Source organism: Eurosta solidaginis, chromosome 3 (assembly GCF_040869045.1).
Source record: "Eurosta solidaginis isolate ZX-2024a chromosome 3, ASM4086904v1, whole genome shotgun sequence".
Classification (NCBI taxonomy): Eukaryota; Metazoa; Arthropoda; class Insecta; order Diptera; family Tephritidae; genus Eurosta; species Eurosta solidaginis.
The window spans coordinates 61,431,409-61,449,747 of record NC_090321.1 but is presented as its reverse complement, the minus strand read 5'-3'; the positions used below and the strand labels follow the sequence as shown (position 1 = coordinate 61,449,747).

Sequence of the window (18,339 nt, the reverse complement as noted above, 5' to 3'; positions counted from 1 at the left end):
GTTTACGAGATGCATACAATCATCATAAACCGATTCTTTGATATTATCATTTAATTATTATTTTAAATATATTTCTTTATTCACCCGATTTTGCTTTTTTGTCTCAATTCAGGTGAAACGCTACTTTGTCTCATTCTGGAATGGCGTCGATCTGCGTTATCGTTTATTGAAAGGACCAAGGATACGTATTAGTATTGCTGGTATTATAATTTCGAGGGTAAGTAACCACAAGACAAGAACTAAACCCAGAAAATTTTATTATTATAAAACCTATAAATTATATAAGTATTCCGTTGGCCAAATTAAAAATTATTATAAACTGAATTTAGCGAAGTTTATTGCTGTCTTACACAGATGTTGAAACATACATACATACATATATATCTTCTACAATTTACTCTCAAACCTATTACGATCATTCCTTCCGCAAACTGATACTTCAGCACATGTAATTAGGTTTATTGTTGTTGTTGTAGTATATGCGCACCAAATTACGTAATTCACTGATTGAGTGAGCTAATTATGACAGACATGATTTAGTGATGAAAATCTTAAATGTTTAGTTTTATGCTTTTCCTTGTTTACTATGTTTAATCGCCTTGGAAATTGTGATTTTAGCAGGTTACAATAATAATAAACACGCTACGGAATACTTGATCATTAACTTTTAAGCAGAGCACATTGAAATCGATATACCCGCAGTTAATTGGCTTAAGAAAATGCCCAAATTAATGAACTTTAAATTAGTTTGCGGGATTGCTTAATTTAGCTCGCAAATTGTCGGCAGCCGATAACGGATATTTATGCTGCCTTTGAACTGTTGCTGGGGCTTGAAAGGCATTTGACGTGCATTACAATAGGGGCATTCTCTGCAACTGACAGCGATGTGGAAAACTACGGAATATTTTATGCACCACAAATTCGCTGAAAGTACTTAGAATATGGAGGGAACACTTCTCTAATCTCCTAAATGGAGACAACGATTTACCGCACAGAGATGAAGAACCCGACCCCACAATCGATGATGATGGAATAAATGTCACCCCACCGGATTACGACGAAGTCAGAATAGCAATAACCAAATTGAAAAACAACAAGGCCGCGGGCGCTGATGGATTGCCTGCGAAGCTATTCAAATACGGCGGCGAGGAGTTGGTAAGGCGCATGCATCAGCTTCTTCGCAAAATATGGGCGAACGAGTGCATGCCCGATGATTGGAATCTAAGTGTTATTTGCCCAGTCCACAAGAAGGGGGATACTGCAAACTGCACCAACTATCGCGGAATCAGCCTTCTTAATATCGCATATAAGGTTCTATCAAGTGTATTGTGTGAAAGATTCAAGCCCATCGGGAATCAACTGATTGGACCTTATCAGTGCAGCTTCAGACCTGGTAAATCTACCATCGACCAGATTTTCACAAAGCGTCAAATCTTGGAAAAAACCCGCGAAAAAGAATCGACACACAATAGCTTTTCGTCGCTTTTAAAGCCGCCTTCGACAGCATGAAAAAGAGCTGCCTATATGCCGCTATGTCTGAATTGGGTTTCCCCGCAATACTTATACGGCTGTGCAAAATGACGTTGAGCAACACCATCAGCTCAGTCAGAATTGGGAAGGACCTCTCCGAGCCGTTCGAAACTAAACGAGGTTTCAGACAGGGTGACCCCCTATCGTGCGATTTCCTTAATTTGATGCTGGAGAAAATTATACTAACTGCAGAACTTAACCGCTCTGGAATAATATTATATGTAAGCGTGCATTTACTGGCGTATGCTGATGATATTGATATCATCGGCCTAAACACCCGCGCCGTTAGTTCTGCTTACTCGAAACTGGAAAAGAAGCGGTAAAGATGGGTTTGATTGTGAATGAGGACAAAACGGAGTACCTGCTATCATCAAGCAAAGAGTCAGCGCATATGCGCCTTGGCAACCACGCTACTGTTGGCAGCCATAATTTCGAAATAGTAAAAGACTTCGTTTATTTGGGAACCAGCATCAACACAAGCAACAACATCAGCTCTAAAATACAGCGAAGAATCACTCTTGCCAATAAATGCTACTTTGGACTAGGTAAGCAATTGAAAAGTAAAGTCCTCTCTCGGCAAACGAAAATCATATTCTAAAAGTCACTTATCATACCCGTCCTCCTATATTGGGGCAGAAGCATGGACCACGACAACAGCAGATGAAGCGGCTCGGGGAGTGTTCAAGAGAAAGGTTCTTCGAAAGATTTGTGGACCTCTACGCGTTGGCGATGGCGAATGCCGAAGAAGATTTAACGATGAGCTGTACAAGCTATACGCAGACATCAACATAGTCCAGCGAATTAAAACGCAACGGCTGCGCTGGTTATGCCATATTATGCGAATGAAAGATGACGCTTCGGCCAAGAAAGTATTTCTATCGGAACCCGCCTATGGAAGTAGAGGTAGAGGGCGGCCTCCACTCCGTTGGAAGGACCAGGTGGAAAACTATTTAAACCCCCTTGGTGTGACCAATTGGCGCCGGTTGGCAGAGAGAAGGAGTGACTGGCGCGCCTTGTTGGACGGCCATCACCGTTTAAATAGTTAAGCGCCAATTAAGTAAGTAAGTTATTTTTTTTTGCTTATGCTCGGCGAATTCCCGCCGCCAAATCAAGATGGAAAAGAAATTTTTATAAAAGATCCTTAGATCTCCTTAGCTCCAGCACCTGCTTTTATCATAACGTGGGAACTCTTACCCTATATCATTCATTGTGTTGTAACGAATTTTGGGGGATTTCTGATTACTATGCACCTTCTGTTAACGTTCGAATCGCTGAACTGTCGAATAAACATTTCCAATATTCAGTATTGCAAAATTTTCTTTATTTAGACTACTTTGGAAGTAATACTTCACAGTTATACTTCACAACTAATAGCGTGTTGAAATCAAAACTGATTAGTTATTCCTCAGCTTGCGCTGCTTTTATACTCGCTGTTACCTCGTTCGCACATTTTTCCTAAGGTCTAGACTTTTCGTGAACATGCAACCTGAACAGTTGTATCTCATTCTTGGTTATTTAGCTATATGCGTGTGTATGTGTGAGTAACAAGTTCTACTCTTAGCTGATGACTACATGTGTGTATGTGAGATATCTCTTTACTTCGGGCTCCTGGTTAGTTGTGTGGAATATTCTTCGTTGCTTTGTACATAAGTGTGGCTGCTTGCTGTTTTTGTTGTTGTGATTATTTACTAACAGCATAGTGATGTCAACATTCGCCACAGTATGTATGATGCGATCATTCTCCAACTAGTTTGGCAAATATAGTAGTGGGTGCTTTGACGTATCAGGAGCAGCGCCTCTCGAAAGTTGATATACAAAACGTTTCACTTGCCACCCCTAAGTAAATGTATTTCAGCGTTCTGGCAGCCAAATTCCCTCTAAGAATGAGAAAATCCAACATGTGGCAAACAGGCAGCGTTGTTAGGATTACTTACAAAATAAGAGTAAAACGGTTTAAAAACAGGGCTTATAAAAGGCGAGGACTATAGCACGTCAGTTGTTGATTCCAGGTACATAATATAGAGCAGTCTTCAAGACCGTATTGTTATTATTATTATTATTATTATTATTATTATTATTATTATTATTATTATTATTATTATTATTATTATTATTATTATTAGGCCTGGAAGCCCTGCGACCTTTTTGTAGATCTATTGTGCATGACCTTTCAGCCTAAGTTTGTATGTGAAAACTTTGGATGTATCTAAGTACCTCTTCAGGCTTTTTCCTCCATATCACATAGGGATTAAGAGTCCCACCATCTAGATGGGAGAGTCTCCGAACGACGCAATCGCAGAGAGTGTAAACCGGCTTTTCGTTCTCCAGCTCACAGGAACTACAAATTTGAAAATCGGATTTAACTTACTTAGGTGATATCTAAGACTACAGTGTCCCGTGTAGTACCCAATGAGAGTTCTTAGGTACTCCCTGCTTAGATAAATGAGTTTGGCTGAAACTTTCGTTGCCGGAAGTATAAAGAGTTTGCCTATCTTTGCTCTGAGCAGTAAATCCAGGGACGTCTGAATTGTTTTGTTTCCCAGTTACTTATGATTTCCATGGTGTGTGGTTTTGTGAGTTCACAAAAGGGCTCTGGAACATAGAATGCTGCTGTAGCACCCTGCTTTGCTAGGCAGTCTGCATGTTCATTACCTTCGTGTCCCTGATGTCCGGGAACCCATCCTAACAAAACCTTGTTTTCGGCTCCCATGTCATTAAGGATTTAAATGCAGTCATCCACTATCTTAGTGCCAGGGCTGCCTAGCTGTTCGACATAATGTAGATGCTTTTAGAGGACGAGCTTCTCCGCAGACTTCTATTGCATGGACTTCTGCCTGAAATATGGTATTGTAGCATCTGATTGGTATCGATTTCTTGAAGTTCGGCCCATAGATGCCAGCTACCGTTCTTCAGTCATCGAATTTTGTTCCATTCTTGAACGAGACCTCTGAGTCAGGGTCCTTATAAGGATTCCCTGTTCCCCAGTGGGTTCTGTGCACAATGGACACTTCAAAGTTCTGTGAAATTCTGAGCTTAGGTAACATTACGTCACGCAGTTGTAATGTGGGATTTCCTATGAATTTTCTTATTACTTTCATATGCCATATCATGTTTCCTGGCTTCAATTCCGAAAATTTTGAAGTCCACTCCGTTGGAAGGATCAGGCGGAAAACGATGTAAACTCCCTTGGTGTGACCAATTGGGCGCCGGTTGGCAGAGAGAAGGGGCAACTGGCGCGCCTTTCTGGACGCCCATAAACGTTTAAATGGTTAAGCGCCAATTAAGTAAGTAAGTAAGTGCGCCTAGTGTTGACTCTTTCTCTATCAGCATAGGGAAGGGAGGTATTCTCACTAAAGCACTAAGTGTAGAGTCGAGTAATTATAAACTTATTCAACCTTTCAATTATAATACATTCAATCGAATAGGACTGCCTCGATTAAGCATTTAAAATGTCCATAAAGTTCTATATTTCATTATGAAACAATTTATTAGTTTATTACGCAAATACTTACTTAGAATGCAAGTAATAAATTAAGTCGAATGTGCTCTACACACAGCTGCGCAGAACTACTAAGCACTGAATGATCACTAACGCCAAATAAATTTCGGAATGATCAGCGATCAACGAATTTGCAATGGCAATTTGTCGGTACTAACAGGTCGAGTACGTTACGCATGCGCCGTACCTTGAGAACTTTGTTTAAATAGGCGTATGCTAAATCTATACAACTGCAATTAATTAGAAAAAGCATTTTAAAGCACAGTTTTTGTTAGAAAAATTATTTCACAGCAAATGTAGACCAGTTAAGTGCAAAAAAAATATTAAAAATTAAACTAAAAACAAGTAAGGAAGGCTAAGTTCGGGTGTAACCGAACATAACATACTCAGTTGAGAGCTATGGAGACAAAATAAGGAAAATCAATCTGGGGTAACCCTCGAATGTGGTTGTATAACATGTGTATCAAATGAAAGGTATTAAAGAGTATTTTAAGAGAGAGTAGGCCATAGTTCTATGGATGAACGCCATTTAGGGATATCGCCATAAAGGTAGACCAGGGCTGACTCTAGAATTTGTTTGTACGATATGGGTATCAAATGAAAGGTGTTACTGAGCATTTTAAGAGGGAGTGGGCCTTAGGTCTATCGGTGGACGCCTTTTCGAGATGTCCCCATTAAGGTGGACCAGGGGTGATTCTATAATGTGTTTGTACGATATGGGTATCAAATGAAAGCTGTTAATGAGTATTTTGAAAAGGAGTGATCCTTAGTTCCATAGGTGGACGCCGTTTCGAGATATCGCCATAAAGGTGGACCAGGGGTGTCTGTACGATATGTGCATCAAACGAAAGGTGTTACTGAGCATTTTAAGAGGGAGTGGGAATTAGGTCTATAGGTGGACGCCCTTTCGAGATATCGCCATTAGGGTGGGCCAGGGGTGACTCTAGAATGTTTGTACGATATGGGTATCAAACGAAAGGTGTTACTGAGCATTTTAAGAGGGAGTGGGCATTAGGTCTATAGGTGGACGCCTTTTCGAGATATCGCCATTAGGGTGGGCCAGGGGTGACTCTAGAATGTGTTTGTACGATATGGGTATCAAATGAAAGGTGGTAATGAGTATTTTAAAAGGGAGTAATCCTTAGTTCTATAGGTGGACGCCTTTTCGAGATATCGCCATAAAGCTGGACCAAGGGTGACTCTAGAATGTTTGTACGGTATGGGTATCAAACGAAAGGTGTTACTGAGCATTTTAAGAGGGAGTGGGCATTAGGTCTATAGGTGGACGCCTTTTCGAGATATCGCCATTAGGGTGGGCCAGGGTGACTCTAGAATGTGTTTGTACGATATGGGTATCAAATGAAAGGTGGTAATGAGTATTTTAAAAGGGAGTAATCCTTAGTTCTATAGGTGGACGCCTTTTCGAGATATCGCCATTAGGGTGGGCCAGGTGTGACTCTAGAATGTTTGTACGATATGGGTATCAAACGAAAGGTGTTACTGGGCATTTTAAGAGGGAGTGGGCATTAGGTCTATAGGTGGACGCCTTTTCGAGATATCGCCATTAGGGTGGGACAGGGGTGACTCTAGAATGTTTGTACGATATGGGTATCAAACGAAAGGTGTTACTGAGCATTTTAAGAGGGAGTGGACATTAGGTCTATAGGTGGACGCCTTTTCGAGATATCGCCATTAGGGTGAGCCAGGGGTGACTCTAGAATGTTTGTACGATATGGGTATCAAACGAAACGTGTTACTGAGCATTTTAAGAGGGAGTGGACATTAGGTCTATAGGTGGACGCCTTTTCGAGATATCGCCATTAGGGTGGGCCAGGGTGACTCTAGAATGTGTTTGTACGATATGGGTATCAAATGAAAGGTGGTAATGAGTATTTTAAAAGGGAGTAATCCTTAGTTCTATAGGTGGACGCCTTTTCGAAATATCGCCATTAGGGTGGGCCAGGTGTGACTCTAGAATGTTTGTACGATATGGGTATCAAACGAAAGCTGTTACTGAGCATTTTAAGAGGGAGTGGGCATTAGGTCTATAGGTGGACGCCTTTTCGAGATATCGCCATTAGGGTGGGCCAGGGGTGACTCTAGAATGTTTGTACGAAATTGGTATCAAACGAAAGGTGTTACTGAGCATTTTAAGAGGGAGTGGACACTAGGTCTATAGGTGGACGCCTTTTCGAGATATCGCCATTAGGGTGGGCCAGGGGTGACTCTAGAATGTTTGTACGATATGGGTATCAAACGAAAGGTGTTACTGAGCATTTTAAGAGGGAGGGGGCATTAGGTCTATAGGTGGACGCCTTTTCGAGATATCGCCATTAGGGTGGGACAGGGGTGACTCTGGTATGTTTTTGTACGATATGGATATCAAATTAAAGGAATTAATGAGGGTTTTAAAAGCGAGTGGCCCTTAGATGTATATGTGAAGGCGTTCTCGCGATATCGACCAAAATGTGGACCAGGTGATCCAGAAAATCTTCTGTCGGGTACTGCTAATTTATTTATATATGCAATACCACTAACAGTATTCCTGCCAAGATTCCAAGGGCTGTTGATTTCGCCCTGTAGAACTTTTTCATTTTCTTCTACTTAATATGGTAGGTGTCACACCCATTTTACAAAGGTTTTTCCAAAGTTATATTTTGCGTCAATAAACCAATCCAGTTACCATGTTTCATCCCTTTTTTCGTGTTTGGTATAGAATTATGGCATTTTTTTCATTTTTCGTAATTTTCGATATCGATAAAGTGGGCGTGGTTATGGTCAGATTTCGCCCATTTTTTATACCAAGAAAAAGTGAGCTCAGGTAAGTACGTGGGCTAAGTTTAGTAAAGATATATCGGATTTTGCTCAAGTTATTGTGTTAATGGCCGAGCGGAAGGACGGACGGTGGACTGTGTATAAAAACTGGGCGTGGCTTCCACCGATTTCGCCCATTTTCACAGAGAACAGTTACCGTCATAGAATCTATGCTCCTACCAAATTTGAGAAGGATTGGTAAATTTTTGTTCGACTTATGGCAATAAAAGTATTCTAGACAAACTAAATGAAAATGGGCGGAGCCACGCCCATTTTGAAATTTTCTTTTATTTTTGTATTTTGTTGCATCATATCATTACTGGAGTTGAATTTTGACTTAATTTACTTATATACATTAAAGATATTAAATTTTTTGTTAAAATTTGAATTTTAAAAAATTTTTTTTTAAAAAGTGGGCGTGTTCTTCATCCAATTTTGCTAATTTTTATTTAGCACATATAGAGTAATAGTAGTAACGTTCCTGCCAAATTTCATCATGATATCTTCAACGACTGCCAAATTACAGCTTGCAAAACTTTTAAATTACCTTCTTGTAAAAGTGGGCGGTGCCACGCCCATTGTCCAAAATCTTACTAATTTTCTATTCTGCGTCATAAGCTCAACCCATCTACCAAGTTTCGTCGCTTTATCTGTCTTTTGTAATGAGTTATCGCACTTTTTCTGTTTTTCGAAATTTTCGATATTGAAAAAGTGGGCGTGGTTATAGTCCGATATCGTTCATTTTAAACAGCGATCTGAGATGAGTGCTCAGGAACCTACATACCAAATTTCATCAAGATACCTCAAAATTTACTCAAGTTATCGTGTTAACGGACGGACGGACGGACGGACATGGCTCAATCAAATTTTTTTTCGATCCTGATTATTTTGATATATGGAAGTCTATATCTATCTCTATTCCTTTATATATGTACAACCAACCGTTATCCAATCAAACTTAATATACTCTGTGAGCTCTGCTCAACTGAGTATAATTAAAAAAAAAATACAACCAAAAGCCAGGGAATAGATTTAATCAAACATTTTAAACGTGTTATGCTTAACGTTATCGAAATTTGCATATTATTGTTCTTGTTATTGTAGCTTTATTGCAATCAAGCGTTAAACTATTTGTTCACCGTCCAACGCATAAATGCGTACAAACAATCATTTCATCAAATATTAAAAACCAAAAAGTTTGGTAAATAAAAAAATACAAAAAAAAAATTGTATAAAAAATAAAAAATAAAAGAAAATAAACAAATTTTAAGCACATCCTTTATATAAATGGACAAAAATCAGCGAAAAAGGTCTCCTTAAAGACATATTCTTGCTAAACTTTGATTTTTAAATTTTGACATATAAATTGAAAAAATATTTATAAGAAGTAAAAATATAAAAAGTGGAGCGTACATTACTTGGATTGGAAAGTTGGTAGGAAAGGAGATATTATTAGTCAATCAATTGCGCTCCACATTTTTAGCTGATTTTTGCCCATTTATATAAAGAAAGTGCTAAAATTTTTATTTTTATTTTCTCCTTTTCTTACATTTTCTTGGTGTCTTAACCTATCAGTTAAGTTTTCCGCTTGTAGCTCAATGAGAACTTACATAAAAATCAATCCCGAAATTCCCTCCGTTTCATACGATTTTTCTAAATATCTCATCCCGTGCGCCCCTAGCGAAACTTTTTGTATTGTGTCATCGGCTGTCATCGACCTTTGAATTAAGCTCTAAATTGTTTGCCTCTAGTTCATCGAGAAGTAAAACCCGGTTTCAAATTTCCAAATTATTATCTAATTTTTTCGATCTGTGCGCCACCCAACGAAATTTTTCTCCTTTTGTTCCTTTGTCACGTTGTCTTAATTTCACGTTGTCTTAATGTCATGTTTGTAGCTCAATGAGAAGTTACTTTAAAATCGATCTCAAAACACCAAATTTTCAAATTCTAATTCTAATTCAAATTCTATTATCTAAATATTTCGATCCGTGCGCCACCTAACGGAATTTGTTTATCCTTTTCTTAAATTTTCTCGGCGTCTTATCCTATCTGTGAAGATTTACAGTTGTAGCTCAATGAGAACTTATATAAAAATCAATCCCAAAATTCCCTCCGTTTCGCACGATTTTTCTAAATATTTCATCCCGTGCGCCCCAAGCGAATCTTTTTGTATCGCGTCATCGGCTGTCATCGACCTCTGAATTAAGTTTGAAATTTCAAGTCTCTAGCTCATCGAGAAGTTACTTTAAAGCTGGTTTGAAAATTTTCAAATTCTTATCTAATTATTTCGATTCGTGCGCCACCTAACGAAATTTTTACCTTTTGTTGCATTGTCACGGTGTTATAACCTATGTGTAAAGTTTCACGTTTGTAGCTCAATAAGAAGTTACTTAAAAATCGATTGCAAGATTTGTATGAAAAGCGGACAAACATTCAACCGACCTAATATAAAGGAAGTAATACATATTTGCATAAAAAATAAAAAAATAAAAAAAAAAGTTTTAAGGAAAATAAATTTCAACTCAAACGATAGCCAAAAAAATCGTTTGAAAGGTAAGCGGCTTTATATTTTCAGCATTTTTATGTCATATTTTTTTACATTTTTATTTTCGCGCTATTTGGGATTTGATGGCGTAATATTTGGCAGTTGACAACATAGTGGACAGACAAGATTTTGGATAAGAGCGCGAAAAATTCGTTTAGAAAAGTCGCTCTTATCACCTAAACTGCTTAAGTAGTACTTGTTACTTTAAGATGTTGATAAAGTCATAGATCAGCTCCAGAGGCGATATTTAAATAGCAGTACCCTTAAATTTTATTGCAAATTTTTTTAAAATTAATATCGGTGGCGTCTATAATTTTAGCAACGGTATGAAAATACCTAGGGATTACACTGAACAGAACCCTCATCCAGATACCAACACAAACAATATACTCATACATGATATTGGTAGTTCTTATAGCCAGAACAGACTACAACGGCGCTCAGCATGCCAAAGTGAATCTGCAGTGACCCACTGCTTGACGCGACATGGTGACGATTCGGATTTGGGGATTTCATTCGCCACTTGGGTCAAGCGCACCAAATCGTAGATAAATTCTACACTTCTTCCTCCTTGGAATTTAAAGACTGAGAAATTACACTGAAGATGGCGCAAGGTTTGCTTACCAGCTGAATTTGATCAGGTATAAGTGAAAACAGTTTCAATGTATTGATAAGATAACTTTGGCTTAAGTGTCTCCCTCTAAGCATAGCAAAGGGACTTGAGCTTATTGTATCATTGTGGTACCACCGAAATGAGCTTGGTGTACTTCCAATGGGCAAGAATCTGAATAATTTTGTTCCACTGAAATATTACAGAACTACACGGTTCCAATAAAGAAAATAATGCGATTACCAACGCCCTCGGTATAGACCGTCATATTTGCCAAAGATCGCAATCAATGCTGAGAAAGAGGGTTGAGAACGAACTGACCGGTCCATGAGGACGTAAAATAGACAGAATGTATCCATTATATTGAAAACATATTAATACAAGCTAGAATGTTTATGGTAACAATAAGTAAAGAAGCCCCCAGAGTTGGGCTCTTTTGCCGCTTCTGTGAGTCGTCTGCTTGAAACTGATTCTACCACAACTCGATAAATATGTGTTCATCTCCCATGGCTTACATATATTTTGAACCAAATAAGATAAAGCTTATGGTGTTTACTAGTACTGCCCTCTCACTTTTCCTGGGAGTTAAGTATCTGGCCTAACGTCAAACAAAGAATGGACAAGGCCCACAAAGTATACAACCCATAATTACCATCAGAAACTGGGATAATGTAACTTTCTATGGCCGTACTTAGACTCAAAACAACGAATAGGGCTATAGTATTGTCGCCGGCTTGGACAAATAATACTATATCAAACAGCTGAAGGGATAAAAAAAACGTTAAGGTTATAAGAAGTCCCTGGTCAGTAAAGACGTTAGCGTGCAGATCATGCATGCCAGATGTTCAATACTAAACAAGTAACATTAAACGCATCCTTGAAAAAGTGTTTCCAAGACGGAGGGATTTCCGACAATCCGTAATTAAAATTAGTGTGAAATCTGAGGAGAAGGTAGTAAGGAGAATTTACCACACTTCAATTGGAAGACCTTCTGCCCATTTTGAGTGCCGGGTGGCGGATAATTCATTCAACTAGACTACTTCCTAGTGTTCCTCAATGAACCACTTGCTTTCTCTGATGAACCCAAGTAGAAGTGAAAAATCCACTTTCCAACCACTGCCAGACTGTCGAGAAACCTCGCCCCAGAAATCTTAGTCGTCTTATTTGCAGTTCTGGAGATCACCAGGGAAAATTTTGAAAAGACTCCTCTTCCTCCTCATTCTGACAGCTTTTGCAGATGGAGCTTGTTGGTATGCGCCACCGTCGGAGCATTGGTGCAATAGCGCTATGACTTATGCTGACCCCCGTAAGTACTCTCACTGCAGATTTGTTTTGCTTGAAAAGGAAGATAGTTCCGTTTCTATCCAAACATGGCCATAGGGACCTTGAGACCTCGCAATCATCGCGATTGGTTCACAGCAAGTCCGTTGCCCTAATCTCATATTCCTCAATTTTCCTCAGAAGATAACCTAGTGGTGGTCGTCTGGAGCTGTTCGCCTCGCTTACGTCCATTTCGGAACCTTTCTTGGCCATCTCATCTGCAAATTCATTCCACTCTATGTAGCTGTGCTCCGCGGCCAGCAAAGGGAGGCATTTAGGTGTCTTATGTACGCCACAGGGGCTCGATACCTCTTGTAGAGGCATGAACTGAAAAATGAGGAGAAGCTCGGTGTATAACTTGTCAGAGTTTAATTCACACTTAAAAGGTTTGCTCTAAGCCTTAAAGATTCTCCTTCAAAAGTTTCTTACGACGATCGAAAACGTCCGCGGTAAAAAATTAGCCGTGTTTAGCCCGGATAGTTGACATATTTTCTGAATAAAATAAAACAGTAATTGTGACAACAATTTATGCCCAATCACGAATGTTCTTAATTGCGTCAGCACAAAATAATTAAGCAAAAACAACAACTTATTGAGTCAAACATAAGAAGGAGCAATTAAATTGCTGGCCATTGAGGGGTTGTTTAATTACGGCAAAAATAAAAAAGCTCAAATAAAAGAATTTATATTAAATTTTACATGCTGGCCGTTGTGATTTAGAGTTTATAGTGCGTTTGTCTACCATACCGAAGATGCTAAGTTCATATTCTGGGGCAAGTAACATCAAACATGAAAATGCTGAGTAAATGCTGAGCAAATGCCTTTCGGAGTCAGATATAAATTTAAAGTAATTCACCGCAAATAAGAGAAGTTCGGCCTTAATGTAATCGGAGGTATATCGCGTCACAATGTTATTATAAAAAATTTATTAAGAATTTTTTCGACACATTTTTTTTTAATTTTAAAATGTTTATAATAAAAAATTAAGCAAGTCAAAATAAATGTTTGCTTTTAAATTGTGAAACCTGCAGAAACGTCTAGACATCTAGAATCAACACAACTAGCACTATATGCAATACGAGGTTTGTTCAAAAAGTCTCGCGAGTTTTGAATTTTCGCGGGTTATGCATATTCAAATTTCGATTTTTTGTGGCGTTATGTTGGTACTCATGCCGACAAGCTCGGCCATATTTAATGTTCATTTAATTGTTGACAGCTGCTTTGCTTGCACATGTATTGGCTCGTCTTCGATTTTTACCTATTCAAAAAAAAAAAAAAAAATGGATCAAAGAACCTGTATCAAATTTTGTGTGAATAACGAAATTAAGTGCGCGGATGCATTCCAAATGTTGACTGTGGCATACGGAGAAGCTACCTTGGACCGAAGCAACGTTTATCGGTGGTACAAAATATTCTGAGAAGGCCGAGAAGATTTGAACGACGAAGAGCGTGCCGGACGCCTGAGCACTTCAAGAACAAACGAAAAAATTGACGAAGTGAAAGCAATGGTATTGGCCAATCGTCGAATCACCGTTAGAGAATTTGCTGAGGACCTCGACATATCCACTGACTCGTCCCATTCGATTTTTATCAATGATTTTTACACGACACGGGTCACCGCGAAATTCGTACCAAAATTAATCAATTTCGACGCGACTTTTTGGCCAAAAACAACACACTGATGATGACGCAGCCACCGTATTACCCAGATCTGGCCCCCCTGTGACTTTTTTTGTTCCATAAACTGGAGAGTCGCATGAAAGGACGACGCTACGCTACGATTTACGAGATAAAGACGGCATCGCGATACTTTTTGAACACACCTCGTATACACTTTATTGTTGTTGTTGTCATGCAACTAACTTGTAAGCGACATCAATAGAATTTTCGCAATACAAATATTAAATGGTCAACGAAAAATATGGCTGCTCATCATCATTATCGACAGCAACAAACGGCATGCAATATGTGAAGTAAGTGCATTAGGGTGTGCAATTTTTATGTGATATACATTTTTTTGTTTTTTCCTCCCTGGAAGGTAGAGTTGTTATTAGATGAGCGAAATCAGAACAAGGGAATATATGGGAATAAGGAAAGTTAATAAAAGAGAAAAGGAAAAGTGGAAGAAAAAAAGGAAAGTAACTGTTGTCGTACCACGTAAATGGGAGCTGCTGTGACGGCCGATAATTTTCCCATATATTTAATAATATACCCCTGAGCCCCCCTCCCCCCCCCCCCCCCTCAAGTTCGACAGATTAGCTGTAAGCGAAGACTTATATATGGATATTGAAGAGATCGGAAAGTCAGTTAGCTAGGAGACGGAGGGCTAGGCGTATAATAGCTAATGGGGAGGAAGAGTTACAAATCAGAGAGACAAAGAGAATAATTACTCTATATCTGCGGCCGGCGTGGTGTGGTGGTAGCGTGCTCCGCCTACCACACCGAAGATCCTGGGCTCACGCCCCGGCAAAGCAGCATCAAAATTTGTAGCAAAAATTAAAAGGAGCACGATGAAAATTGGAAGAGAAGATCGACATATAATCCCTTGGGAGTATGCATGTATTTTCTTTTTTTACCTGGCAGCTTTAAGAATTGTCCAGCTGAGAGAATGTATGTGGAAGTGGGTAATAAGTTCAAGACAGGTAACAACAACACTTCTGCTTGCTCGGAGAGGCCAAATGCAGATAACACTGAGACTTCAGCTTTCTTTGTACAGATATTTACACAAAGGTGAAACTCGGTAGTGCGGAAGTATCCCATCTTCGTATGACCAACCAAACTGATTCCGTACCTCGATTCAGTGGGTGTACAATGGAGTTAATGTTGAACGCGTGCAACAGTATAGCGACCTCAAGGTGGCTAGAGGGATTTGTTATAAACCTCCAAAGATAAAGCTCGAACGCACGACTTAGGTTTGGTGAATATAGCGCAAATCTCCACGATACCAAAACCTAAGGTATTGATACCATTTGTGGCGTCGGAGGATGCGACGCCCTTTCTGCATCATGGTGAAGGCCCAGAAATTCATCTTCACATAAAAATAAGATAGAGAAAGTTACGCTACGACGGAGCAGCTGGCGGAAGACAAATAGCACAACGGAATATAGGCGATATGCCTCATGTGTATTATATCATCCTACTAGCCTTTACCCGCGGCCCCGTCCGCAAGGAGAAATTTAAATATATGGGCTATTCGGGCCCTATTCTGGATCCCGAACTGATCCCGACAACTATCTAGAAATGATGCCGAAAGGGCCCGCAAATGATCCCGTATTAGTCGACAAAAAGCCCCGAAATGACCCCGACGGGATGCCGGACGAATCCCAAAAACTATCCAGAAATGATGCCGGAAGGGACCCCAAATGATCCCGAAAAAGTCCCGCAATTATTCCGACGGATCCTGAACGGATACCGAAAACCATGCAGAAGTGATGCCGGAAAGATCCTCAAATGATCCCCTAATAGTCCCAAAATGACCCTGACGGCATCCCGGACAGATCCCGAAATCCATCCAGAAATGGTCTTGGGAGGGCCCCAAAATGATCCCGAAATAGTCTCGGAAAAGTCCAGAAATTACCCTGACGGGATCCCGGATGAACCCTGAAAACCAATCTTAAATGTTGCCGAAAAAGTCCCGAAATGACCCTGACGGGATCCCGAAAGGATTCCGAAAACTATCCAGAAATGATGCCGAAAGGGTCCGCAAATGATCCCGTCCGGTATTAGTCGAGAAAAAGTCCCGAAATGACCTCAACGGGATCCCGGACGAATCCCAAAAACCATCCAGAAATGATGCCGGTAGGTATCCCAAATGATCCCGAAATACTCCCGAAATGACTTCGTCGGCATCCCGGACGGATCCCGAAAATTATCCAGAAATGATGCCTGAAAGGTCCCCAAATGATCCCCTAATAGTCCCGATATTACCCTGATGGGATCCCGGACGGATCCCGAAAACCATCCAGAAATGATGCCGAAAGGGTTTCCAAATGATCCCCTATTAGTCGCGAAAAAGTCCGAAATGGCCCCGACGTGATCCCAGACGGATATCGAAAACCATCCAGAAATGATGCCGGAAGAGCCCCCAAATGATCCCGAAAAAGTCCCCAAATGACCCCGACGACATCCCGGACGGATCCCGAAAACCATCCAGAAATGATGCCGGAAGAGCCCCCAAATGATCCCGAAAAAGTCCCCTAATGACCCGACGAGATCCCGGACGGATCCCGAAAACCATCCAGAAATGATCCCGAAAAAGTCCCCAAATTACCCCGACGAGATCCCGGACGGATCTCGAAAACCATCCAGAAATGATGCCGAAAGGGTCCCCCAATGATCCCGCATTAGTCACGAAAAAGTCCCGAAATGACCCCGACGGGATGCCGGACGAATCCCGAAGACCATCCAGAAATGATACCTAAAGGGACCCAAAATAACCCCGAAAAAGTCCCGTAATGATCCCGGCAACCATCAAAAATTTATCTAGCAGATCGTACGCAAATGATCCGAAAGTACCCCGACGGGATCCCGGACGGATCCCGAAACTATACAGAAATGATCCCGGAAGGGTCCCAAAATGATCCCGAAATAGTCCCGAAAAAGTCCCGAAATTACCCCGGCGGGATCCCGGACCGATCCCGAAAACCATCGAGAAATGATCCCGGAAGGGTCTCCATATGAGGTGAAGCTAATTATAAAACCATGTTAATAAGGCAGCAGGCGCATTGGAGCGAATGAAAAGTTACATAGAAACATACAGGTAAAGCTAATAAAAGCGTGCTAATAAACGCAATTGAAGGAGGGCGGATGTCGGGAGTAAAAGGAGAGGACCACTGATCGTTCCTCCAAAATTGTCTAGATCTCGATCTGTATGTGCCAGATACCAAAAACTATTGATTTAGGAGAAAATTTATATTGAGTTATAACAATTTATAGATTTTACACCAGAGTGGGGATAAAGGGGGGAGGGGGGCGGAGGGTGTCACTGCTTACTTTGTAAGCCCTCGACTTATTTCACCCCTTGAGTCTGTGATATTGGTGAAGGCCAGTATACGTAGAGTTATAATGTGTAAAAATTATTAAAAAGTAATTGCTCGAAGAGGTCGTGGGACCCCTACGCCTCTTTCCATGTTCGAAAAAAATTTCGCTAGTAGACTACTGTCTGTGTCCCAAATTTCATCAAAATCCGTGTAGCCATTCTGGCGTGATTCAGTCGCAAAGACGAAAAAATATAATAATTAAATTATAACTGTTCCTAGGGGCCGGGGACCACGCCCCTTTTCAAAAATATATAGCTAGTAGATCCTTCTAGACTATTGGCTATATGTGTGCAAAATTTCATCCAAATCGGTCCAGCCGTTCTTGAGTGATTGAGTCACAAAGACAAACGTCTGGACAAACATCCAAACATCCAAACATCTAAACATCCAAACTTTCCCATTTATAATATATAGCCTTTACCCGCGGCCCCGTCCGCAAGGAGAAAATAAAATATATGTGCTATTCACGTTAGCCTGTTTATCAAGTTGTCTGTTTAAAAATTTTTTCTGTCAATGTATTTTATTTTTTAATACAGTAAAAAAAAAGAACTAACTGAGCTGATGGGCACGCTTACATGAATAGTACAATACACTTTTTTCTAAGTTAAATTAATTGATATGACAGGGGTGAAAGAATTACTACTCATAGAACAAAGGAGTGAAACTACAATTAGCTAAAACCAAAAAGAAGTTTTTAAATAAAAGCAGTGTTGCTTTTTCGGGTATTTAGTTGGTTAAAATATTACAAAAATTTTAATTATAGTTGTAATAGTTCGTTACAGGATTCATTTAAAAATAGAACGAAAAAGCTGTGATATATTAAAGATAAAACATACCGAATTTTAATTACGAATAATTTGCCGTAAATCCACGGCCATGTGTGCTGAATTACCGGTTTCGAAGAGACCTAAAATGATCCCGGAAGTGTCCCTAAATGACACCAAATAGTCACGAAATGATGCCGACGGGATCCTGGACAAAT

At 40.0% G+C, this 18,339-nt stretch overlaps 1 protein-coding gene across 13 annotated transcripts in view; it reads left to right on the top strand.

Annotated features, from left to right (window-relative positions):
* Positions 1-18,339, top strand: part of sona (sol narae) — a 457,038-nt gene that overhangs the window by 371,610 nt on the left and 67,089 nt on the right. For all 13 annotated transcript variants that reach the window (XR_010950642.1, XR_010950641.1, XM_067771974.1 and 10 more), the window contains one exon: positions 113-217. Coding sequence is in view for 11 of the 13 variants with exons in the window: in XM_067771974.1 (XP_067628075.1) it covers positions 113-217 (105 nt within the window). In the remaining 2 variants the exon portion in view is untranslated. The remainder of the gene's footprint in view (positions 1-112; positions 218-18,339) is intronic.